General features: G+C 39.5%; 1 protein-coding gene across 8 annotated transcripts in view; it reads right to left on the minus strand.

Annotated features, from left to right (window-relative positions):
* elmo1 (engulfment and cell motility 1 (ced-12 homolog, C. elegans)) overlaps positions 1 to 23,106 on the minus strand; it is an 87,222-nt gene that overhangs the window by 17,346 nt on the left and 46,770 nt on the right. For 7 of the 8 annotated variants that reach the window (XM_034298480.2, XM_034298479.2, XM_026929578.3 and 4 more), the window contains 3 exons: positions 19,972 to 20,076; positions 19,421 to 19,529; positions 7,812 to 7,948 (listed from right to left, as the gene is read on the minus strand). In XM_034298480.2, coding sequence (XP_034154371.1) covers positions 7,812 to 7,948; positions 19,421 to 19,529; positions 19,972 to 20,076 — 351 coding nt within the window. Of the gene's footprint in view, positions 1 to 2,156; positions 2,386 to 7,811; positions 7,949 to 19,420; positions 19,530 to 19,971; positions 20,077 to 23,106 lie in introns of those variants that run through there. The other variant, XM_026929584.3, reaches the window with a different exon arrangement.

Genomic DNA, 23,106 nt, shown 5'->3' on the forward strand with positions numbered 1-23,106 from the left:
CAGCATATTCTACCCTGCGTTTTTAGCAACTATAGACCACAACCCCGGCCTCTTTTCAATTGGTTATACTGGTTCACAAGACTATGCTCATTAAATTGATAAAGTCTGCCCAAAATGAAAGAAACCACTATTAGAAACAAATGCGTATCTTCCACATCCTGTATCTTTTCCCCTTCAGTGAATTGGCTTTTCAACCAGGCAAATTTTATTTTTGTTCAGTCTGACCTCTGCTTTACTTGAAAAAGAGGTCAGAGCTGACCAAGTTGGTCACTGCGTTGCAATAAGTTGCCATATTAAGGAGGCCGTCCTCATGGACCCAACGGAGCTACCTGAATTCATGATCTTTTGATCAGTAGCCCCAAACCTTAACTTGAACCACCTTTGCCCCAGGTGACAAAGCACCTTTATATTTTTGATACATGGCTGTGAAATATTGTGGTGGCCTCAAATACAAAAACCCACACACATTTCAGATGAAGGAAGCAAAAAGGCTTAACACATTTTCTTTTTGCATTGCCTTGGTTGTATTTTTTTCTGACAACCCTGGTTATAAGTTTATCTGAGCCTTTTAGGAAAAGCTGCTGAGTGTTTCAGTAATGCAAAGTGCTCCAGCACTGTCACACACAAATGTGGATTTATGCAATGAGTCACTAACACAAGGCACCTGAAGGCCTCAGCATTGAGCTTAAAAATGCATTTCCGTCCTGGAGCTGAGTAATTCAACATCACTTATACCTCGTATAGCCAAAGAAAGAAAAAAAAAAAAAAAGAAAGAACAAGCCGAGGCCACACATGCCTTTTGACTAAATATAGAAGCTTTATATCCATGCCCAAGGCTGTTTCAGTAGATCGAGGTCTGGCATGATGCTGGAGCTACAGCGTTGATAGTGTGAGAGACACACAAGGATGGAAACACAACTTCACAAGCCTTACCACAGTGAGGAAAATACGAGTGTATAAATAGCCTACCAGAGAGGAGGGTAGTAAATAAAAAGAAGGAAAAATGGGAGGAAGGAAGGAAGGAAGGAAGGAAGAGAAAAATGCAGGCAAGAAAAGAAAAAGATTTAGAAAGGAAGGAAGGAAAGGAAGGAACAAAGGAAAAATGAAAAATTAGGAGGAAATTCAGAAATAAATACTTTTAGGAATGAAGGAAAGGAGAGAAAGGAAAAAAATTTAGAAAGAAAGTAATTTAGAAATGCAGAAATTAGGAAGAAAGGAAAAGAAACAAGCAAAAAGACAAAAAGTACAAAATCAGAAAGAATGAAATCAAGAGAAGAGAAGAGAAGAGAAGAGAACTATTGTTTAAGACCTGCTTTATCTCAGGCCTGTAATATGATTTACATATTACATACATATGATTTACATGATGGCACTAATTACTGTCTCTGATAAACCCTGCAAGCCACAGCAGCATTATCAATCACATTCAGATGATGACGGAGCAAATTTGCTGCCAGAAATCATGTACCAAATCCATGCGTGTGCTGACAATCCAGTCTTTAGAAACACTGCTCTGTTTTTCTTTTTAGATTATCTACAGAAGCCAATCGTCTGAATATTCAATCAGGTTCAGCTCAGCCAAAACAATGAGCAAACACAAAAGAGGATTAAGTCTATTTTAAGAGCTATTTCTATAGCCTGAAACTACACAAAAGAAAAATATTAACACGCTAACAAATATGTTATCTTAAACCCTGAAAATACTAATATATAACAGATGTGCGTTGCAACATCTCATACATGTTAATACAAAAATGCAGACAGATCAATGCACACTGAGTGGAGTGGTTGAGAAAAGGAGCCACACGGACACAAGTAATGAGTTCATTCATAATACCAGCGTGGTGAGGATGAGAGGGTACAGATCAGTGCGATCGCCTGCTCTAGATTGAGGGACATTTAATCACAAGCTGAAATCTGCCTCTAACCCAATTACTCTGGCAACCTCTTACAAAGCCTGCAGCCGACCTGTACATGAGCCACAGCCTCAGCCTGTCCCATCTGTCCATGTCCAGGAGATGATACAAACATGCTTCCAGCCCCGAGCCCTCTTATTCCTATTATTTATTATTTCAATCTTGTTCTCCAGCAGCTGTGTCTAATAGCAGTCAACCACGAGTGCTGTTTCTATCGGCTCGAGTGAGTGTTATACTCACATGTTGGCGTCACCTCCATATTTGGGAGCCGGCTCCACGCTGGCACAGCTCACAAGCAGTCGAACAGTGAAGCAACCACTCTGGATGAGAAAGGTGAAGATCTCTGAGGTGCCTGATGGAGGGCACTGGGTGGGCGTGCTGCTGTTGGAACCGCCGAGTTAGCCAGAAACAAGGGCATGCAGAAACCTGCTCATTCCTCTCCACAGCATCAGCTCTCTAAAGAGCGAGAGCATCACCCAGCAGCTTCGCTTATGTCCGTCCCAGCCTTTCAACCCTATTGGGCAGACATGGCATGGATCAGACCAATGGTAGTCCAGGCGAGGAAGTCACATGGGCTTCCCGGTGGGAGGGGGATTAGGAGCAAGGCTGCTAGCTTAAACAGAGCTGCTACATCACTACTACGCTCTGATGCACCCAGGCGGCAGATTCCACTCAGGTGCCGTAGATGCTTACGTCACTGATAGGAGGGAGGGAGGAGAAGAAGGGGAACTGTACGTGAGCAAACACTCCGTCTCCTGTGTCTCCTGCTCCCGCTCTCTTTCACACACAATAGGCATTCCATCTCATCCTAGAGGAGCTGGAGTAGGAGTAATTAGAATACGGTTGCTATGGAAACAGGCGAAATGTTGCCCGTCAGATTTTTGCCCCAGGAGCATCAGTCTGGCTTCTCTCTCTTCAGCATCACACACACACACACACACACACACCATTTACTCAATGTGACAGGCAAACCCATGGAGCGAGAGAGATAGATTGGGGGAGGGGTAACAGAGAGTGTATGGTGTGCATATAAATACAAGATGCGCATGCACATAAGGGTTCATCAGATTGAGGGTGTGCAGTCATCCATAAACACACCTCACGATCATCGTTTTAAGGTATGTCTGACCGGCCTCTCAATGCTCAACACAAAATGGAGGTCAGACAATAACACGCAGATAGCATGCTGAACAAAGAAAAGCAGTAAAGAGTATTATATTTATCAGTAATAATATAAATGCATTTTATTTACAGCTAAAGTGATACCTAGGGTTATGTTATGATGCCTATTTGCCAGACAAATAATTGCAATTAATGATTTAGTTGTCTTTTCTGTTCACTCTGATAATCAAAGCCTAACAGTAGTGTTATATACCACAGCAGTTTTGAGTTCTTGATTCTGATTGGTCAGAAGGTGTTGATTAATTTTCTACAGCAGCTCCGACAGCAATTCCGGCTGCAAGGCCAATTACACATTTATATGAATACGTTCATTCTGATATGTGATCGTTTCTTCTAATAATAAGAGTTTATATGGTGAAACTTTGTTAGGAGATGTACTGTATATTTAACATATAAGAATTAGCGCTTCAGCAGTCAATAAGTTTTCCACTACAGGAAAGTGTTCAGGACAGAGGACTTCTCAATGGTTTCTCAAATAATGTGTTGAAAGCAGGAAAAATGGCAAGTGTAAAGATCTGAGCGAATTTGACAACGGCCAAATTGTGATGGCTAGACAACTGGGTCAGAGCATCTCCAAAATGGCAGGTCTTTGGGGGGTTCTGGTACGCAGTGGTTAGTACCTACCAAAAGTGGTCCAAGGAAGGACAAACGGTGAACCGGCGAAGGCTAGCCTGCCTGGTCCGATCCCACAGGAGAGCTACTGTAGCACAAATTGCTGAAAAAGTTTTGGCTGGCTATGATAGAAAGGTGTCAGAACACACAGTGTATTGCAGCTTGCTGTGTATGGGGCTGTGTAGCCACAGACCTGTCAGAGTACCTATACTGACCCCTGTCCACTGCCAAAAGCGCACGTGAGCATCAGAACTAGACCATGGAGCAATGGAAGAAGGTGGCCTGGTGTGATGAGTCACATTTTCTTTTACATCATGTGGACAGCCAGGTGCGTGTGCGTCGCTTACCTGGGGAAGAGATGGCACCAGGATGCACTATGGGAAGAAGGCAAGCCGGTGGAGGCGGTGTGATGCTGAGAAAACCTTGGATCCTGGCATTCGTGTGGATGTTACTTTGACACATGACACTTACCTAAACATTGTTGCAGACCAAGTACACCCCTTCATCGCAGTGGTATTCCCTAATGGCACTGGCCTCTTTCAGCAGGATAATATGCCCTGCCACACTGCAGAAATTGCTCAGGAATGGTGTGAGAAACATGACAAAGAGTTCAAGGTGTTGACTTGGCCTCCAAATTCCCCAGATGTCAATGCGACTGAGATGTGTGGGATGTGCTAGACAAACAAGTCCGATCCATGGAGGCCCTGCCTCGCAACTTATAGGATCAGGACCTATAAGACTTAAAGGATCTGCTGCTAATGTCTTGGTGCCAGATACCACACAGGTATATCTAGTTAAACAGAATGGTGTATTGCTCATTAATACATTTTAAAAATGTAATCGTTGGTAAATCAGTGTGTTACAAGAGGAATAAAACACTTTGTGGCAAGCTTCGCCTCATCATACCATCCTCTATCATCATCTATTATTCTCCTGTAACAGCATGCTCCATCATCGCATGTAAATAAATATAATTTGTTTGTGCCTTGCTAATTTTTCCACAGTCCAAACGGCAAATAATAACTTAAACATTTAAAACGTTACTGAAATACATATGGAGGTACCTGAACAATAAATAATATATATTCATATTTTAAAAACTGTGTAGGTGAATAATGTATTATGGCAAAAACAGGTCATATCCTTGTCATCTACAACAAGTTTTAGTGATACTGGCATTACGACTCTACTAAATCTTACTGACAAACAATAAAAGAAAGCTATAAATAGTTCAAAGCCCGAGAATTGAGAATGAGTATAAAAATATATGAGCAGCGATTTGACCATATCAGTAAACTAATTATAAGAAGACTGATACCTAATGCATTCAGTCTGACAGACTTTATGTATTCACATGGAAACACAGGATTACAGAATCTAAAGGTTAATCCTAATCATCTTAAATAATTGCAATTAAGTGAGTATGTTAGTGGCATGACTACTAACTATCTATAATATCATAAATTGAGCAAAGGTCTGATACTTTAGCATACCTGATATCTTAACCCTTTTTTTGTATTAGTGATGGTAAGACCATAAGCAGTAACCAATATATAAGTGGAAAAAAAGCACGAGGTACTGGATAAGTATCACACTATAAAACCAAAAGTAGTTGGACGCCTGACTATTACAACCAGATGTGCTTGTTAAACATCTCTTTGATTAATACGGAGTTAGTCCCCCTTTGCTGTTATAATAACCTCCACTCTTCTGGGAAGGCTTTCCACTAGATTTTGTGTGGATTTGTCTATTCAGCCACAAGAGCATTAGTGAGGTCAGGCACTGATGTTGGACAAGAAGGCCTAGTGAGCAGTTGGCGTTCCAATTCATCCCAAAGGGGTTGAGGTCAGGGCTCTGTGCAGGCCACTTGAGTTCTTTCACTCCAACCTTAGCAAACTGTCTTCACGGACCTCGCTTTTTACACAGGTACATTGTCATGCTGGAGCATGTTTGGGCCTCTTAATTCCAATGAAGGGAAAAGACATTCTGTGTGCTTCTAACTTTGTGGCAACTTTGTGGGAATGCCCACATGCGGGTGTGATGCTCAAGTGTCCACATACTTTTGTTCATATAGTGTATTTGCCAAAAGTCTAAAAGTGGGATTGGTGCATCCCTATCTTGCCTAATTTTCCCCTCTCAACAGCCAAAGATAGCAATTTTAGTGAGAAAACAACCCAGATGACCTCTCTGCAATTAACATCAATTGCACATTGGAATAAAACAGAACAGGCAGGAGACATGGGAGGAGAAATTCAGCCCAAACCCCTAGTCTAACCACGACCCCACATCTGCACTCCATAAATAAACAGAGCTGTGGGACAGCAGCATGTTTGACCTCGCACCCTTCTCCCACCCCATCCTCTGAAGAAATGACACTGAAAGCAAATTTAATTACAGAGCAATCGTGAAATGGGAGTCATTAATAAAACATCCCCTTGACACACTGATGTGGCTCATCTTCGTATTCAACACATGAGTGATGAAGCTATGTGGTTATGACTGTGCCCCCTTTTTCATGTAGCCATGCCAACCTCCAAAAGACCAGTGAAGGAAGACTTTTTGTATAGGATTTCGTATATTTCTGCTCAAGTTCATAGAGATATGTTAGACTTTAATTGCTAGAGTTGTATAGAAAGTCTTTGGAAAAAATGTGTGGTGGTCTGGGAAAACCCACTGGATGTTGCTGTGGCTGAGTTCTGGCAAACAGACAAATAAAATTCCCTTTTCTATTTATAACATACTTTGACACCTCAACTTTCAATAAACCATAAATGTGTTTTACTGAAATGATGTAGAAGTATTTTTATTTACTTTTTAATCTTGCCTTGGCTGTCTTCCTGCAGTTATCATGCTGGATAAGGAGTCAGTCTGTCTACAGAAGTATAAACCTTGCTAGGATGTGACCTCCTCACACCCTGAATGCCAGGCTATTTGGATAGCTATGTGCCGTAGCGAAATGGACGTAACCCTCATCAGTTCAGTATGCAATCAGATACCGGCTGTCAAAATGTCAGTGTTTTTTTAAGTTCTGATATGAGGTGGTAGAAAACAAAATGTACACAACCTACGCTAAAATTTATACCCATGACCTTTTAACTGTTAGCATTATTTAAAATGTGACTTATATTACAGTTACATCTGGCTGAACAACTATACAAACATCCAGAATGCATTTAAAGATTAAATCTTTGTTATGTTCCACTTTAGAAACATCAGTTACATCTTAGTAACATGAAGAAATCATAAATTTCTTCATAAAGCCTATGCCTTACTCATCTTAGCCAGACCACCTCCGTGGAGCTGCAGATTTTAATGAGTGACAAAATATAGAAATGCAGCATTTTTTCTTGCTGCTAGCTGAACAGGGGGAGCGGCTGCTGAATTAGCATTGATTCACAATTAGAGCGTCACCTTCAAGCCGTGATTCTTAATGAGTGCAGGTCTAACAACCCCCTCAGTGTGACGGAGTGTAAAAATTCTATACTACATTCTTCAAGCAAATGATTTTGCCTACAGGAGCCACTGTGATCTAAGACTGCAGGTTTTTCCTCTACTGCTTTAGAAACATCATCATGTCAGCACTGCCTTATTATTCAGGAAACTTGTCATAAGTCATGTCTCTCAGAATCAAATTTATTTTTAACAAAACCCCACATTGAGCGGAACCACCCGGACTGCATGTTCACAAGCTATAGTTCAACCCAGAAAAAGATTATATATGTGATCCTGAGAAGTACTTTTCAAGCCTATGCATATGCACTAAGCTGTAATATTAAAGCTGTGAACACTATGGATATTACTGCATTGCAACTGCAGGGACAGGTTTGCAGTGTGATTACTATAATTACACAAATAACATTGTAGCATACATGCACACTTCCAGGCAGAGGCTAGGCTCTGCTCCACACCGACCTAAATGAAATCCACGGCTAATTACAAGTTACAACTTATTAATGCCACCTGAATATTCAATCTCTCAAAAATAATTGTGTGTATTAGTGTTAGAGAGCGGGAGAGTGAAATGGAGAGAGAGAGAGACACAGAATATGAGCTCTTTATCTATGCAGCCAGAGAGATCTTTATTCACAATGCTGTCCTTACCTTGTTAAAGTCTTCCGACGTGGCTCTCATCTCCTTCCAGGTTTTGTTGAGCAGCTGGATGCAGATGCAGAAGAACTCCTCAAAAGAGCGGTCATGAGTGAAGAACATGGGGTGGAAGTCATGGCAGTTCTCACTGGCTGTGGAGAAAGTGGATATAAAAAGTGTTAATCATCAACTCAAATGGGCCAGATCAAAAAAAAAAAAAACCTGTTTATTAGACCAATAATAAATCAACAGACTCCAATTCAATAGATCAACAGACTGCAATTCATTACCAAAAACCTAATTACCAAAAACCAAATTTATGGTTTTACAATACAGCGCCTTGCATAATGATTCACACACTCTTGCCTAATCTCGCCCACGCCCGCAGACACTCTTGATCGGGCCTGCCTACTTCTGAAGACAGTTTGACCAATCTTGTCCAATCACATGGACAGTTTGTCCAATCTGATCCTCTCCCGCAGAAAGTTTGAGCATTCCCATCCACTCTCGCAGACAGTTTGACCAATCCTGTCAACTCACACGGATAGTTTGACCAATCCTGTCAACTCACACGGATAGTTTGACCAATCCTGTCAACTCACACGGATAGTTTGACCAATCCTGTCAACTCATACGGATAGTTTGACCAATCCTGTCAACTCACACAGATAGTTTGATCAATCCTGTCAACTCACACGGATAGTTTGACCAATCCTGTCAACTCACACGGATAGTTTGACCAATCCTGTCAACTCACACGGATAGTTTGACCAATCCTGCCCACTCACGCAGACAATTTGACCAATCCTGCCCGCTCACGCAGACAATTTGACCAATCCTGCCCACTCACACAGACAATTTGACCAATCCTGTCAACTCACACGGATAGTTTGACCAATCCTGTCAACTCACACGGATAGTTTGACCAATCCTGCCCGCTCACGCAGACAATTTGACCAATCCTGCCCACTCACACAGACAATTTGACCAATCCTGTCAACTCACACGGATAGTTTGACCAATCCTGTCAACTCACACGGATAGTTTGACCAATCCTGTCAACTCACACGGATAGTTTGACCAATCCTGCCCGCTCACGCAGACAATTTGACCAATCCTGCCCACTCACACAGACAATTTGACCAATCCTGTCAACTCACACGGATTGTTTGACCAATCCTGCCCACTCACACAGACAATTTGACCAATCCTGCCCACTCATATGGACAGTTTGACCAATCCTGTCCACTCGTATGGACAGTTTGACCAAACCTGCCTACTCCTGCAAAAAGTTTGACCAGTTCCACTCGTTCTGAACCACCCACTTCTGCCTGCATGAAATTAAAAACTGCCCACTCCTGTGACTTCTTTGTTGGATCCTTTGGGATCCTAATCCCAATCCCAATGCACACCTCTTTTCTGGAGTGCCATCTACCTGCACATTTTGGTGTCTTCCCTCCTCTAATGTACACAGTTTAATTAAAGTTTCATCAAGTTTAATCAGGTGAATTAAGAGGACCACAATGTTCACGGTGGTGGTATGCCAGGACAAGGACTAAGAAACACTAAACAAGATGGTTAGTTAAGTTGAAGTTAAAGGTATGTGCGAGTGGGATTTCTATATCATTTGCTTCTACTAGTGTCTAATTTTCAGCTCACAAGTGTTCCTCACGAATCCACACACCACATATCCGGGATTGGAGAGGAAGTGGATACTGCACCTTACTAAAACATCCTGAAATTGAAAAAGATCACATGTTCAAGATCAACCCAGAGGATTTAGCTCTCAGCTCTCAAGACACCTACACACTCCTTGACAATGCACACGCCTGGCTATAAATGGCACTCTGATGAGCACATTTTCTCAGAGAGTACTCCACGCCAGCCTGCAGCGAATTGCTCTTTATTCAAAAATCCAGATGTGCCTCTTGTGGGTAAGGAACCTCTCACCTTCTGCAGACTGGCTCAGCATAATAATAATAAATTTGTTTTAAAAAAAAATAAATAAATAAAATAAAATTAAAAAAAAAAAAAAAGAGTAGTGGCTTTGTGTACCCAGACAAAAACAAGTATTCTTTCTTTCTCATTCCTTAATAAATGCTTATTAAACCCTTTCCTGTAGAGAGGAGCTTGAATAGCTGGATGAGAGAATCAATCCTTCGTCTGTAATGTTATGCTCTTTTTGAAATTAAAAAGAGTTTTGGGCCAAAGTGATAAGTTTTCATAAGCAGCATTGTTGAAGGTGAAAAAGAAATGGTGTCTGCGATTGGCCAGACCCCCTGCAGCAAATGCACCAGTGTTATATACAGGACCAGACCACTGCAGGTATGCCACAGCATGATACCAACTTGAATCCAAGGCCCTGTTTGGAGAATGGACCTAGAGGCTTCTCAGCAGGAACGGGCCTCTAACAGAGAACAGGTAATTGCATTGGCTCTGCAGAAATTGAAACTTCACGGCATAATGAATGATGCCTTCAGGGCAACAAGGACCCCTTATTCGAAGAGATGTGGCTGCTCCAGCCAATAGCATGCAGTAGTTCCATCACTGTGCTAGAAAGCAGCCTTATAAACAAACTATCAATGTCACAGGACTCTATCCTTTTTAAAAAAGTTCACTCAGAGAGGCTGATTCCATCTAGGAGTTTCTACTTCCAAAAGACAAATTCAAGAGCCTCTGGAAATAGTGGAAGGAGAATCCTGGGCTCCACATAAAAAAAGAATAATTGCTTATTTTCTTATAACTGCACAACCAAAGGTGTGTTACTCCTCTTATACCATAGCTATCTGCCAACATGTCAATTTTTTACATTTATTAATGAATGACACATTGCTCTTTTAAGTGTCTATATACTCACCTGCCACTTTAATAGGAACATCTGTACACCTGCTCAATCAAGCAATTATCCAATCAGCCAATCATGTAGCAGCAGCACAATGTATACAGTCAGATACAGGTCAAGAGCTCCAGTCGAAGTTCACATCAAACATCAGAATGAGGAAACAATGTGATTTCAGTGACTTTGACCATGGCATGGCTGATGGTGCCAGACAGGCTGGTCTGAGTATTTCAGAAGCTGCTGATCTTCTGAAATTTTATCACACAACAGTCTCTACAGTCTACATAGAATAGTGGCAAAAAACAAAAACACCAAGTGAGTGGCACTTATGCATGTGAAAATGCCTTCTCGATGGGAGAGCAGATGGCCAGACTGGTTTGTGCTGACAGGAAGGCTATGCTAACTCGAATAACTGTTTACTACCATGGTGAACAGAAAAGCATCTCAGAATGCACAACATGCCAGCACAACAGCATAAGACCATATCAGGTTCCACCCCCGTCAGCCAAGAAGCAGATTCTGAGGCTACAGTGGACACAGGTTCACCTAAACTGGGCAACTGAAGATTGGAAAAACCTCATCTGGTCTTTTTCCAGCTGCTTCTTTGCGTTCTCAGTGCAGAATGATTTAGTGTTGTTATAATGCCTCTATCTAGGGCAACTTCTCCCTGAAGAATAGCTGTACAATTCAAAACCCTGAATATTTCATCATAACAACTCACATCATTTCCCAATGGAAACAAATAACTGAGGATGCCTATAAATCAGACAGGGCCTCAAACATCTGCACGTACTGGTGACAAATCAAGCAGGTGATGTTAGCAGTGGCTATCAGGAAATACAGTACATTTAGTCTCCATAAAGTGGAAGGCAAAGCTCCAATGCAAATAAGTGACACACCTCTGCTCAAAAACCCCAAAACTATTACTATCTTCTTCTCACAAGCCAGATTTCATCAGGCAAAGTGTGACATTAATCTGGCAGCTCAGTAACCCGTCTGACCCACCATAAACCATCATAAGCCCACTGAATACCGTATCAGGGACACTCCATCCGTGACAGACTGAAAAGCCACACACACACAAAAAAAAATCATAAGCCTTGACACATTTGTGATTCTTCTGATGTCGCCTTGCAAGCTTTGCTAAATGCTTGGTGTCACATACACATCTGCAATGCCATTCAAGATACCGTTTCAGAACTGCCAGATTTCTGAATGCAAAAAAAGAGTGATCCGGAGTTTTTTTTTTTTTGTTTTTTTTTTGGAGAAATGAATGACCTGGTAGTTACGTCATGCTATAGCAAAGTCAAGTTGTGAAATTTCAATAGAATTTCTCAAGGGAAGAGAGGAACCTTATAACAAACAGATGACTCATATACAGCAGAACCAAAGAATCTCCTCACGGCACTATAATATATCGTGACTTTAATATTATAAGGTTCTATCTGCCATTCAGTCGTAACACAGACAGAACCATACAATACTAAGGTCACAGTATGGGGAGAACATTTTCGATTACAATCTGTAATCAATCTGTAGTTACACCCTGAATAATCTTCCAGTGAAACTAATAACAGTGAAGCAATTACATAGAACAGTGTTCAGTTCAGGTCCAGTCCATATTTTAATATTTAATCTACTCTGAAGCATCTGAGCTCATTAACACATTTTACATGGGTTTATATAGGGTATGAACATAATGGGGCGCTTACAATTTTTCTAAAACCAAATTTAATTGAAAAATTTCCAAAGCTTTCAAATGAATCATATTTTGTCAGTGCAACAGAGCTTAACATTTCAACTAATGCATAAAAATTGGCTTCAGCGAAACCTTGCTAGCGAGTTATCTATTGTTACAATAGTGGTCACGTTACCAAATGAGCATGATAACACAGTCAATGTCAAGACATCTATTTTTTTCCCCTTGTAGAACGTATTCACAATATGCATTTTTAGTGCTAAAATCAGTGCCTAGGAAACAGATTACTAAGGATAACTTTGAACATTACCGCCAACTTCATGTAGAACATATCTGACAATGCAGGCTCAGTAGGCACACAGAACACATGTATGTTAAATGCTTATTTTGCAGAATGTTAACAAAATGTTACTGCTAAAGAAATCAAGCACTTTTTTTAAGCATCTGAACAAAACCTGAAATAAAATTGGCAGAGTATGATTGAAAAAGACTGCCACAGAGTAGCATATAGCCTTGACTAGGTGGTCTTAATTGTCAGTACAAAGCCCTATTAACTAACTGAGCACAAGCTTCCACGTGCTTGTCATGGCTCTCTTACATTTTTAAGAATGAGGAGCTAAGTAAAGGACTTAAGCACTCTTCATCATCAGAGCTCTTACAATCTGTGTTTTCAAGCTGATAAATACATTTATAGTAAAACAGCAAATGCACCACTCCTGAAGTGTTGTGTGTAATTTGTGAAGGATGGCAGCTCTGCTGTGAGTGGGTTCCTTGCCCTGACATCAGACTTAATCCACAGTGAAGCAAGAGAAGACATCTGGCCACCAATCACAGCAAAGAACAGGCTGAAGCACAGATACACCCAGGCAAAAAAAAAAAAGTTACTAAATAAGTGAGTAAACATCTAAGCAAACCATTTAGGGTGACAAAAGCAAGGAGGGAACACACTAGACTAAGATTGGAAGTCACCTTGAAGACAAGGGATGAGATAGAATGATAAATGTGTAGTGATGGATGCCATCCTGATCTTAATGAAAAACCCTGTAGGCCTGTCAGTCATCCAATGACAAGCCAGAAAAGAATAATCACCTGGGCCCATCAGTTGTCTAAGCTACAGCCTTAAGGTAGTCAACAGCTCCTCTGGTGTCCATCAAATACTGTGCAAGTGTCGTATTTTGAACAATTCCTACACATTGTAGGCTACAATATGTATGTGTGCTTTTTTTTCCCCCTATTTCTTTGATAGACGCAGTGAGAAAGACCTCTAACTAACTTACAGAAGATTCAAACTATAACTAAACCTGAGCATAATTGCAATTTGAAGACAAAAACTGTTCAAAATACAATATAAACGTAAAACTAAAAAGTGAGTTTTTTTGGTTGTATTCTTTTGCACACAAAATCTCCATTCATTTCAGACATTCAGGTTTAGTAAATCAATATTGTAGGTGCAAAATTAATCTATTTGCACTGACTACAGTCTGTAGAAATGCCCCAAATTGCAAACATGCCTTGCATGCCTTTTTACATATGGAAATCTTTAGAAATTCAGGGGCCTAGACGGTTTTTTTTTGTTCCTTAGTTATTATCCATTAGCCTTGGATTGCAGCATGAACAATGGTCCTAGCTTTCAATGGGCATCTTATAAGATAGCACTACAAGACAGGTTGATAAATGCATGGCCAAATGTGAGGGCCATTTTCTTTTCAGGGACAATTTTTAATCCACCAGGGAGAGAGCTCGGAAAGGCCGATCTGTTCATACATCCCTTCTCTGAGACATGCTCACACTTTTACTTCACACCTATCCTTCAGAGGACACTCAGCGATTCATTCCACTTCCAGCTGGACCATGCATCTATTTTGCCCAAGAGCACCAATTACTTGAAAACCACCCCAGCACATTTTGTGCCATTTCTAAAATTTTTCACATTTTGGTTAAAAAAAAATGAGAGACAGCAGACGAAACCAGTGGGAAAAGAGAAGAACCTGACAGACCTGGTAAAGCTTATCCTGCCCTTATTTGTATGAGACCTAGTAAGTTTACAATACAAAGTTTCTAGCGAGGAGGCAGACTTCAAAATAAACGCATCTCCACTATCAGCCCACCACAGCTGGTTCACCCTCCAGATGTTCTTCACACCTGTAGGAGACACTGTGCATGGATGTATAAATCATGTATTTGAGAAATTATAGTGTCAGTAGGTGCATTTGTAAACTAAATGGAAATTAGGAAAGCTAAATGGTGAAGCAACTTATGACATAAACATACACATATGAATCTTTTGCATACAAGCTGCTTCACCACTTAGCTGTCCCAATTTCCATTTAGTTCATTTACCTCATTTACCTCATTATGCCCATTATGCTTCAACACTTCACATTCCTGAACATCAAACTACCAGATTTAATGTCTACTTGTTAGCCAACCTGACTTAAATCTCCTGCGTACACACACCGGTTTATTTAAACTCTACAATCTGCGACTCCGAGAACATGCACAAGTGTCATGCGTAGACCTTCACACAGATATATACTTGCATGGAATAACATACTTGTATGGAATATAATGCGAATATAATGTATATAATATAATATAGTGTGCACTAGGGGGAAGTGTTGCATTCAAAAATGAAAGATGTTCAGAAAATGAAAAACGAGTAAAGTCTTCTAATTCACAGTAGCAAACCTACTGGATAGAATAAGCAAAGTACTGGATGTGATAAAGAAATGTTGCTTGAATACAACAGGGATGCTGTTATAGGAAAATAATCAATGATAGGGCGGTGTGATAATCACATTATCTGACCTAAAGTGTTTTATTCCTCTTATTTCACTGCAATTTGCCAAAACTAACAATTTATACTTAGGAACAGCATATTGTTATCCATTTATAGTTATGTGTATAGTTGCGGTTATCCATTTCTAGTTACGTTTAATGTTGTGGAATGTCCATGAAACAATTAAGTTCCTGTTAGCACTTTCATTATAACAGATATAAACAATCAGGTCATCCTGAAATATTTCCTGTGTCAGAAAATGTAAAGTTGGCACTGGAGACTCCTTCCCTACATAAATAAATGTCTCCTTACAGAATACTGATACTACCATTTCAACAATTAAACATGCTTTTTAATCAGTTTATGTGGAGCGTCTGCCATATAAGTCTCTGTGCAAGTTGCTAATATAGAAATGATAATGTATTAAAACATTATTGGCACATTATTATAAACCTTGCAGTCGGAACTACCGTCATAGCCGCTGTTAAAAATAATTAGCACCTTCTGACCAATCAGAATCAGGAACCCAACAACGCTGTGGTGTAATAATGGATATACTATGCTGAAGTAAGTCTCACATTCAAATCATATTCAAATTTTTAAGCACCTTCAGGTCTGTCACTCCAATGTTGATGTTTTGACACAGATACGTTTAAGTGCATTGTAGCAGAAGGATAAATCAGCCTGAACTGTCTCCACTCTACTCCAGCAGTTGAAGATGTGGATGCTCTTATTAGTGAGCACAGCAGGAGTGAACAAGTGATGGCTAAGTGTGAGTGCAGTAAAGTCTGACAATATATTAATGAAAGCCTCATTCACCGAAAAGGTGTGGTGCAGTGGAAACAGACTGAGGATGCAGGAATATAGACTCAGTACCAAATATACCTCTATATTTAACAAGGCCTTAGGGAGCACCATGTCAAGAAATATCCTCACTACATCGTCTCACATGACATCTGGGCAACAATTAAAGATGATGGAGCAGTGCTCTGGCTCGACTTCCTGCCTGGACGCTTCGTCCCAGAGGCAGCTTCACAGTCTTGCCCAGGCATGATGCCAATCTGGAAAGTGTGCGATGTCTCAGTGGGAGAAATCTCAGGACCCTCATTTTAGAGAAGTTAGGTGACGATAATAGCTGTTGACATTAGTCTTCCTAATCCTATCTGAACATGTTCACTGCCAGCAGGGACATGACAGGCTCAAAGGAGTGCAACTCCAGCCCCAAAAGTCTGACCTCATTTCTCACTCCTTAGCCACATCCCAACAACAGACGAAACTTCTTAGTGCCCTTTCCAAAGTCAAAAAGGCTGACAACACCATGAATCAATAAGCAGACGTACTCTGTCCTCATTCATTTTCAACTTCTTGATTAATATTACATATGCTTTTTAAACCAAGGAGTAAGAAGTCATCGTGTGGCGCAGACCACTTTGGATTCCATTAAGGTGTTCGCTCAAGAAACATGGACGACTATAAATCTTTCAGGGTGAAATGGCTCTCAGAGATGAGGTGAGGTGGGGACACCAGGACAGCTCATAAATGATGCATATGTTCACAGAAGCCTCTGCCAAACAGAAGCCCTCATGCCATTACATGATCAAAATATACACAAGTAAAATGGCAGAACTATAAATCAATCAGAGTTTTTGTCTTTTGTCTTTTCCAAGTCTTTTTTTTTTTAGTTCAGTTTTGTCAAACATAAAAAGAATATTAACTTGAAAAGAGACTAAAAAAATTAGTTCATGTGCAAAAACAACGAATTTAGAACCTTAGTGTATGAACTTAGTAAATGAAGTCTATATTACAGACAACAGAATATCTGCTGTCTGTAAAATAGACTACATTTTTTAACAGAATGAAGAAAAGCCTTTTTTTTTTTTTTTTTTTTTTTTTTTTGAAAATGAGTGCATCTTAGACCACAACTACACTGGTGCTCACAGCAGACCATAAAACATGGCTGTATGATAATGGCTAAAATGATAAATCATGATTATTTTGCTCAATACTGAATCATTGATTGGTAAATCACAATTACCCGGCTAATTTAGTAACAAAACTCTTTTGCTACTATTTATTATTGTATCACTTTACATTAACAGGAAATTATTGCAAGTTTATCAATGTATCATTTTGCATTAAAAGGATATTAGCTTTTTTCCCCCACACATTGTAAATTATAAATCTGTTTTCTTATCAATATTTGAATCAAAATCCTGGAATCCTTACTGACGTTCATTAAAACTGATTAATTGAATTAGATTTTTTAAATGCTAAATATAAACAGACTGAAACTAAACAAGTCAGCATGGAGATGTGATTTATTATTTAACTGATATTTTTTTTCCTCATGTGGACAAATGAAATCGTCTTCGCCTGCAGGCCCATTATGCTTTGGTCAAGTCAATAAAAGATGATATCTAACATTAATTAGCTAACATTAGCTAACCTCACCAATATCACAGTAGATGCTGTTTACTTAATTGAGGAAGATAAAAAACTGATCATCTGTTCCTCTTCTAAAGATGTTCTACATTTCTTTAAGTAATCCATTTTTAATTCTTCTTTTAAATATTCATAAATAATCCTTTTATAAGTAAGTCTTGGCTGAGCAGTATGGGGCTTAACTACGCTTTAAAAAGGAACACATTACTCTTTAATGAAGAATTAGGTCCAGCGTCATCTGCTGTTTGATTTAAGTTATTTTTGGTGAAAGAGTGGTCGAATGCAGAATCATGTCACGGTCCACACTGTCCGTGGTAACCTCTGAGTTTAGTGCTGCGTATCACTGTCCGTGGTAACCTCTGAGTTTAGTGCTGCGTATCACTGTCCGTGGTAACCTCTGAGTTTAGTGCTGCGTATCACTGTCTGTGGTAACCTCTGAGTTTAGTGCTGAGATTTTCATAAAGCACAGGTGCTGCCTTAAAAATAACAACCGTGGTTCTTCCCAGGAGCTGCGAGATGTTACCACCTCCTCCCTGCTTACCTGCGTTACTAAATGGAGGCTCACGTGATAAAATGCTTCGTCAGAGACAGAAGCTAAGTATTATTCTATCTCTGTGGAAGGACTAGACTGTAGGCTGCACTGTGCCATAAATGAATAGAGCAATGAATTTATTGTGCTTGTGCTTTCCTTTTCTCTGCAGATACATGCAAAAAAACGAATCACACGGTCCTGTGTGTGCACAGAGATTTTCACTGAGAGTCAAAATCAATGCAAAAGACCAAGAAAAATAATGCTTTTTGAGGAAAGTTTTTTTTTCCCACTGACAAGGAAAAGGCAAAGGCAGAATCCAGACAAAACACCAAACTACAGCTTAAAATACCTGAAAAATGCGTTCATAAGACAGGATTGTGTGTCCTGTGTGATTGTATTAAAAACAGAGCTCAGAAAATGCACTCTCATCTCCTTTTGATTCCTACATAAACCCTCATATTTATCATCTCCTGCTCTGTATAATAATCACACTTCTCCATATTTTTCATTTTATCTCTGTTTATAATTATATTAATTCTTTTTTCCTCATTAAATGTGTGGCCTGATTCACAACCCACCGTATAATCTGGAATAAATCATATAATCTGGACTAAAGACCACTCTGAGAATGAGAACGCATGAGAATGTCAATGTGTTCATCTATGTATCTCTAGTTTATAATTTATCTTTAGGAAAAAATTAGATGGTGTGTCCTAATAAGACGATTCAGAAACTGTTCGGAAAGTGATTGGAGGCATTAATAATGCAAAGAATGGGAAAACTTGTTGTCAGAGAATATTTGTATCATATTCAGAAAGGGGGATGCAAACTTTTTTCAGTATTACTACCTTAACATTCATGTATATTTGCCCATATTTGTAAGATGCGAGCATGATGCTGATTAAGGTGTAGCTATTTGCTAAACAGGTAATTATTATAGGCATTTATTTGGTCTCTAATTTATTAGAAAGCTAATGAATAGTCAGATTTAACATTGTTGTGGAATTGGTTACATTACACAACTTTTCTTTAGCTAGAAGACTCATGACAGCCAGCAAGATACTAGGATGGGAGATGTTTAAAATATATATTAAAAATAAAGAGCAACACAAACTTGCCCCTGGTGTGTAACATATTTATTCCTTTGTGATTTGCTTAGTGTGCTAACACTATCCAGCTCATGCCTGATGTGTTTAACAGGCTAGAGATCAGTTAATAAAATACACATAGAATGCACACCCAGTAATAAAACACACAACACACTTCTACAGTCCAAACCCAGCCACGAGAAAGCATCAAAGACAGATCTGAGAGAAAAAGACAGCACACTTACGCAGTTCTCCTACTTTGAGGATCTCACACAGCATTTTGGTAAGCTCGATACTGCTACGGCCAAACGGACACTCGTGCTTGTCTTCACGACTGCTGTTCTCCAGGACAATCTTAAAAGAGAAAAAAAATAAAGTTGGCCGTTAAGAGTGATGCTCAATAAAAGTGTAGGCTCTACACAACTTATACATGTGCGCTGTTTCAAAAATGTATGTATATGTATATGTATATGAGTATATTAATGGCTTTAAACAAAGACATGATTGCTATAGCATTTCATATCTCTAAACAGTTCCTCTTTACTCTAAAGCCTGGTTTATGGTTGAACTACCTAGAAACAAGGCATTAGGGTAGTTTCTGCAATGGCACTGCATTCTAACTTGCTCAGCCCTTCGGCACAATGAATGCGGCATTTGAGGCAGTTTCCACTAAGCTGGATCATTAGGAGGAATCCTATACTGCCTGTTCTTCCTGTGTGTGTGTGTGTGTGTGTGTGTGTGTGTGTGTGTGTGTGTGTGTGTGTGAGACAGAGAGAGACAAAAGATATGGTTTTACCCTGATGTAGGAATCCTGGTGGTTTTTGGCAAAATACAGCATATTATCCAGAGCCAGCATCCCCGGAGGAATCTGTGTGAAATCCACTGCCGGGTTCACGTGATTCTATAGATACAAACATACACACAGAATTAGGAACACATGGGCTTATATTCCCATCCTAAACTATTTAAGTCAGGTTCAACACTTACATAATGCTCTAAGACATAATACTATGTGCATGTTTTTACTGCAAATAGATCAACTTACTTATTGCTTCCATTGCTCAAAACTCCGTTCAGCTCATTACAAAAGATTATAATTCTATGAATTGCACATATCACTGATACACAAAAAGCCCATCTAAGCTCCCAGAAGATGATAAGACATTAATTTTTCCTCTCATTGTGTGTCAAAACCAATCTGATATTTTTAGAGAATGTGAAATGGCTGTTATAAAGAATTATTTCCACATGAAAATAATTGAATGGAATGATTCAGCTGTTCCTACTTAATTACATTCAACAAAATAACATCATATGTTATTTTGTTATTATAAGTACATAACATTTCATCATAACATAATATTACATCATAAATAACATCAGCAAAATCAACTTCGATAAAAAAAAATAAAAGATCTGAACAGAATTTGAGAGCACAGCATTCTCAATACGTCACAGCAGCATCACTACACAAAGAGTTTCTGGGACTTCTGGACAGAAAACTCTAACTGCATTTTTTCCCATTGGTCAGGTACAAGCCTAAAGTTGTGTGTAGGAACTAATGGTACTTGGAGATGAAAATAACATCACTGATCACTGCTGTCGGGTTACACGTAGTGCAAAAAAGTTTGGATCATCTGTGTTATTTGTGCCATCAAAAACAGCTGAACGTTGACAATGATTTTTAAAGATTTTTAACAAAAATAATTTTGCTTCTTGATATTATGGGGTGAAACTTCATGTAGGCTTGTAGCGCATTAATAACATTCGAATCCAAATTCAAATTTTATTTGTCACACACAACCATACACTGTACGACGTGTAGTGAAATGCTTTTTATGACTATCTGTGACATAAAATAGAATTTACATAGAGTTAGAAAATGGGAAAGTATTTTAAAAAAGTATAAAAATATAAGGTGATAAACAGTCTGATGAAGTGCAGATATGTGCATCCTTTCAGTGTCATTTTTTCCCTCTAAAATTGTTTTAATTTGTCATGGAGCAGATTTTCATTCATTTTTATCCTGGTCAGGGGCATGGTGGATCTGGAGCCTATCCCAAGAACACTGAGAGTTAGGTGAAAATACACACAGTTCGTTGCAAGACACCATGCACATGCACACACTCACTCACATGTAGGGCAGATAAGCATAGTTTTTGGGAGGTGGGAGGAAACCTATGTGGAACACGTAGAGAACATACACAGAAACTCGACACAGATAATAACCCAAGCTCAGGATCACAGCAGGGACCCTAGAGTTGTAAGGCACACTTGCTGCCATGCTGCCCATTTTTCATTAATTTAGTTTATCTAAACACTATTTCCATGTTGGAACTAAAGGTACAGATTTTTAATTGAACAGCTTACATAAGCCCATCCCTTCCATGCTTCCTCTAAAGCCACACCCCTGGAAAATACATGTGTTTTAGAACTGCCGAGGCTAAAACAAATAAATGCGAGTCTTGGGGGAACAACATGACAGGCTAGTAAATAAAGACACGTATTTATAATGATGGGGTTATAGTTCTGAGTCATGTGGACCACAAGAATGGTTTGGATGTGCTGTGGAAAAAAGGCGTAAGTTATTTTAAAAAATGTGCTAGACACAACATTTGTACTGAGTCTCACACAGGCATCAGCAAGAACACTCAGCTGAACTTATCCAGTGTGTAGCATTTTATTTACCCAGAGCCAAAAAAAGCAGAATCCCCTGTGCTAACTGGGCAGTATTTGTGGTTTACATGCTCATTGTTAGGGGTTACATTTCCGCTTAAATTAAAAATGGAGTTCTTGTGATCTGAACTTTTGCTGGCTTTGTTCTCTATCTCTATAAGAGTGAAGAAGCTTTGATGGTTCACAGGGCCTCAACAAAAGAGATGAGTCAACAGCTGATTAAAGATAAAGGCAAGATCACAAGCACAAAGACCTGAAGAGCATCATTTCAGTTGAAAAGAAATATTAAAAGAGCTGGTAGCAACATGTCATAAGCCATGCTGTGTTATACTCTCTGAGAGGCAGAAAAATAGCACCAAAGACACAGAGAGAGAGAGAGGGAGAGAGAGGGAGAGAGAGAGAGGATGCACAAGCAAATTTCTATAGTTGAAACATGCCATCATTAGGACTGTCCGGTTTCTTTAAATCTTTTATGCTATCACAGGGAGAGAAAAGATTAGCGGCAGTGCTACACTATGTGTTTGTATTTCCTAAATCATGGAAAGTGACCACTGTTTTGATTCATTTATCCACTGTAATGTTTCATGTTTTCAATTTAAGCCTACAACAGCTTAGCTAAAATCTCAAACAATTGACTACTCTCTATATGTGCTCACTACATAGGGTATACCATAACAGTGTTTAAGCACTTACATAGTGCCTAACAGAACATTGTTTGAGAGTCAGTCAAAGAAAATAATGAATTCACTTATTCAGAGCAGATTTCCTACTTCAAAGCTTGGGAAATGCATACTTTGGAGAAAACAGACATGGCATATTAAACACTCACAATGTGCTTTTTTTGCCTTAACATAAATAGTATGAAAACTCGAATGGTATTCAAACACTGACTTTTGTTTCTGACAGGCAAAGTCCACAGTGCAAACTCCTGGCTACTTTCACAGCCATCTGCATGACCTGGATCTTGTGAGAGCCAGAACATATGGGAACATATGGCTCATTAGCACAGCTGATCCAAACAGTCCCTGCATGTCTCCACAAAAAAAAAAAAAAAAATGAAGCAAAAACTGCTACTAGAGAACAGGCAAGCAAGCAAGAGGTTCTAATCACTCACCCTACCTACAATATCTGGGTATTGTATGTATGTGTGTGTGTGTGTGTGTGTGTGTGTGTGTGTGTGTGTGTGTGTGTATATGTGTATGTGTGTGTGTGTGTGTATAGGATTTTAGAGCACTCCTTATCAGTGGACAACATC

The sequence above is a fragment of the Pangasianodon hypophthalmus genome, chromosome 23, assembly GCF_027358585.1.
Source record: "Pangasianodon hypophthalmus isolate fPanHyp1 chromosome 23, fPanHyp1.pri, whole genome shotgun sequence".
Lineage (NCBI taxonomy): Eukaryota > Metazoa > Chordata > Actinopteri > Siluriformes > Pangasiidae > Pangasianodon > Pangasianodon hypophthalmus.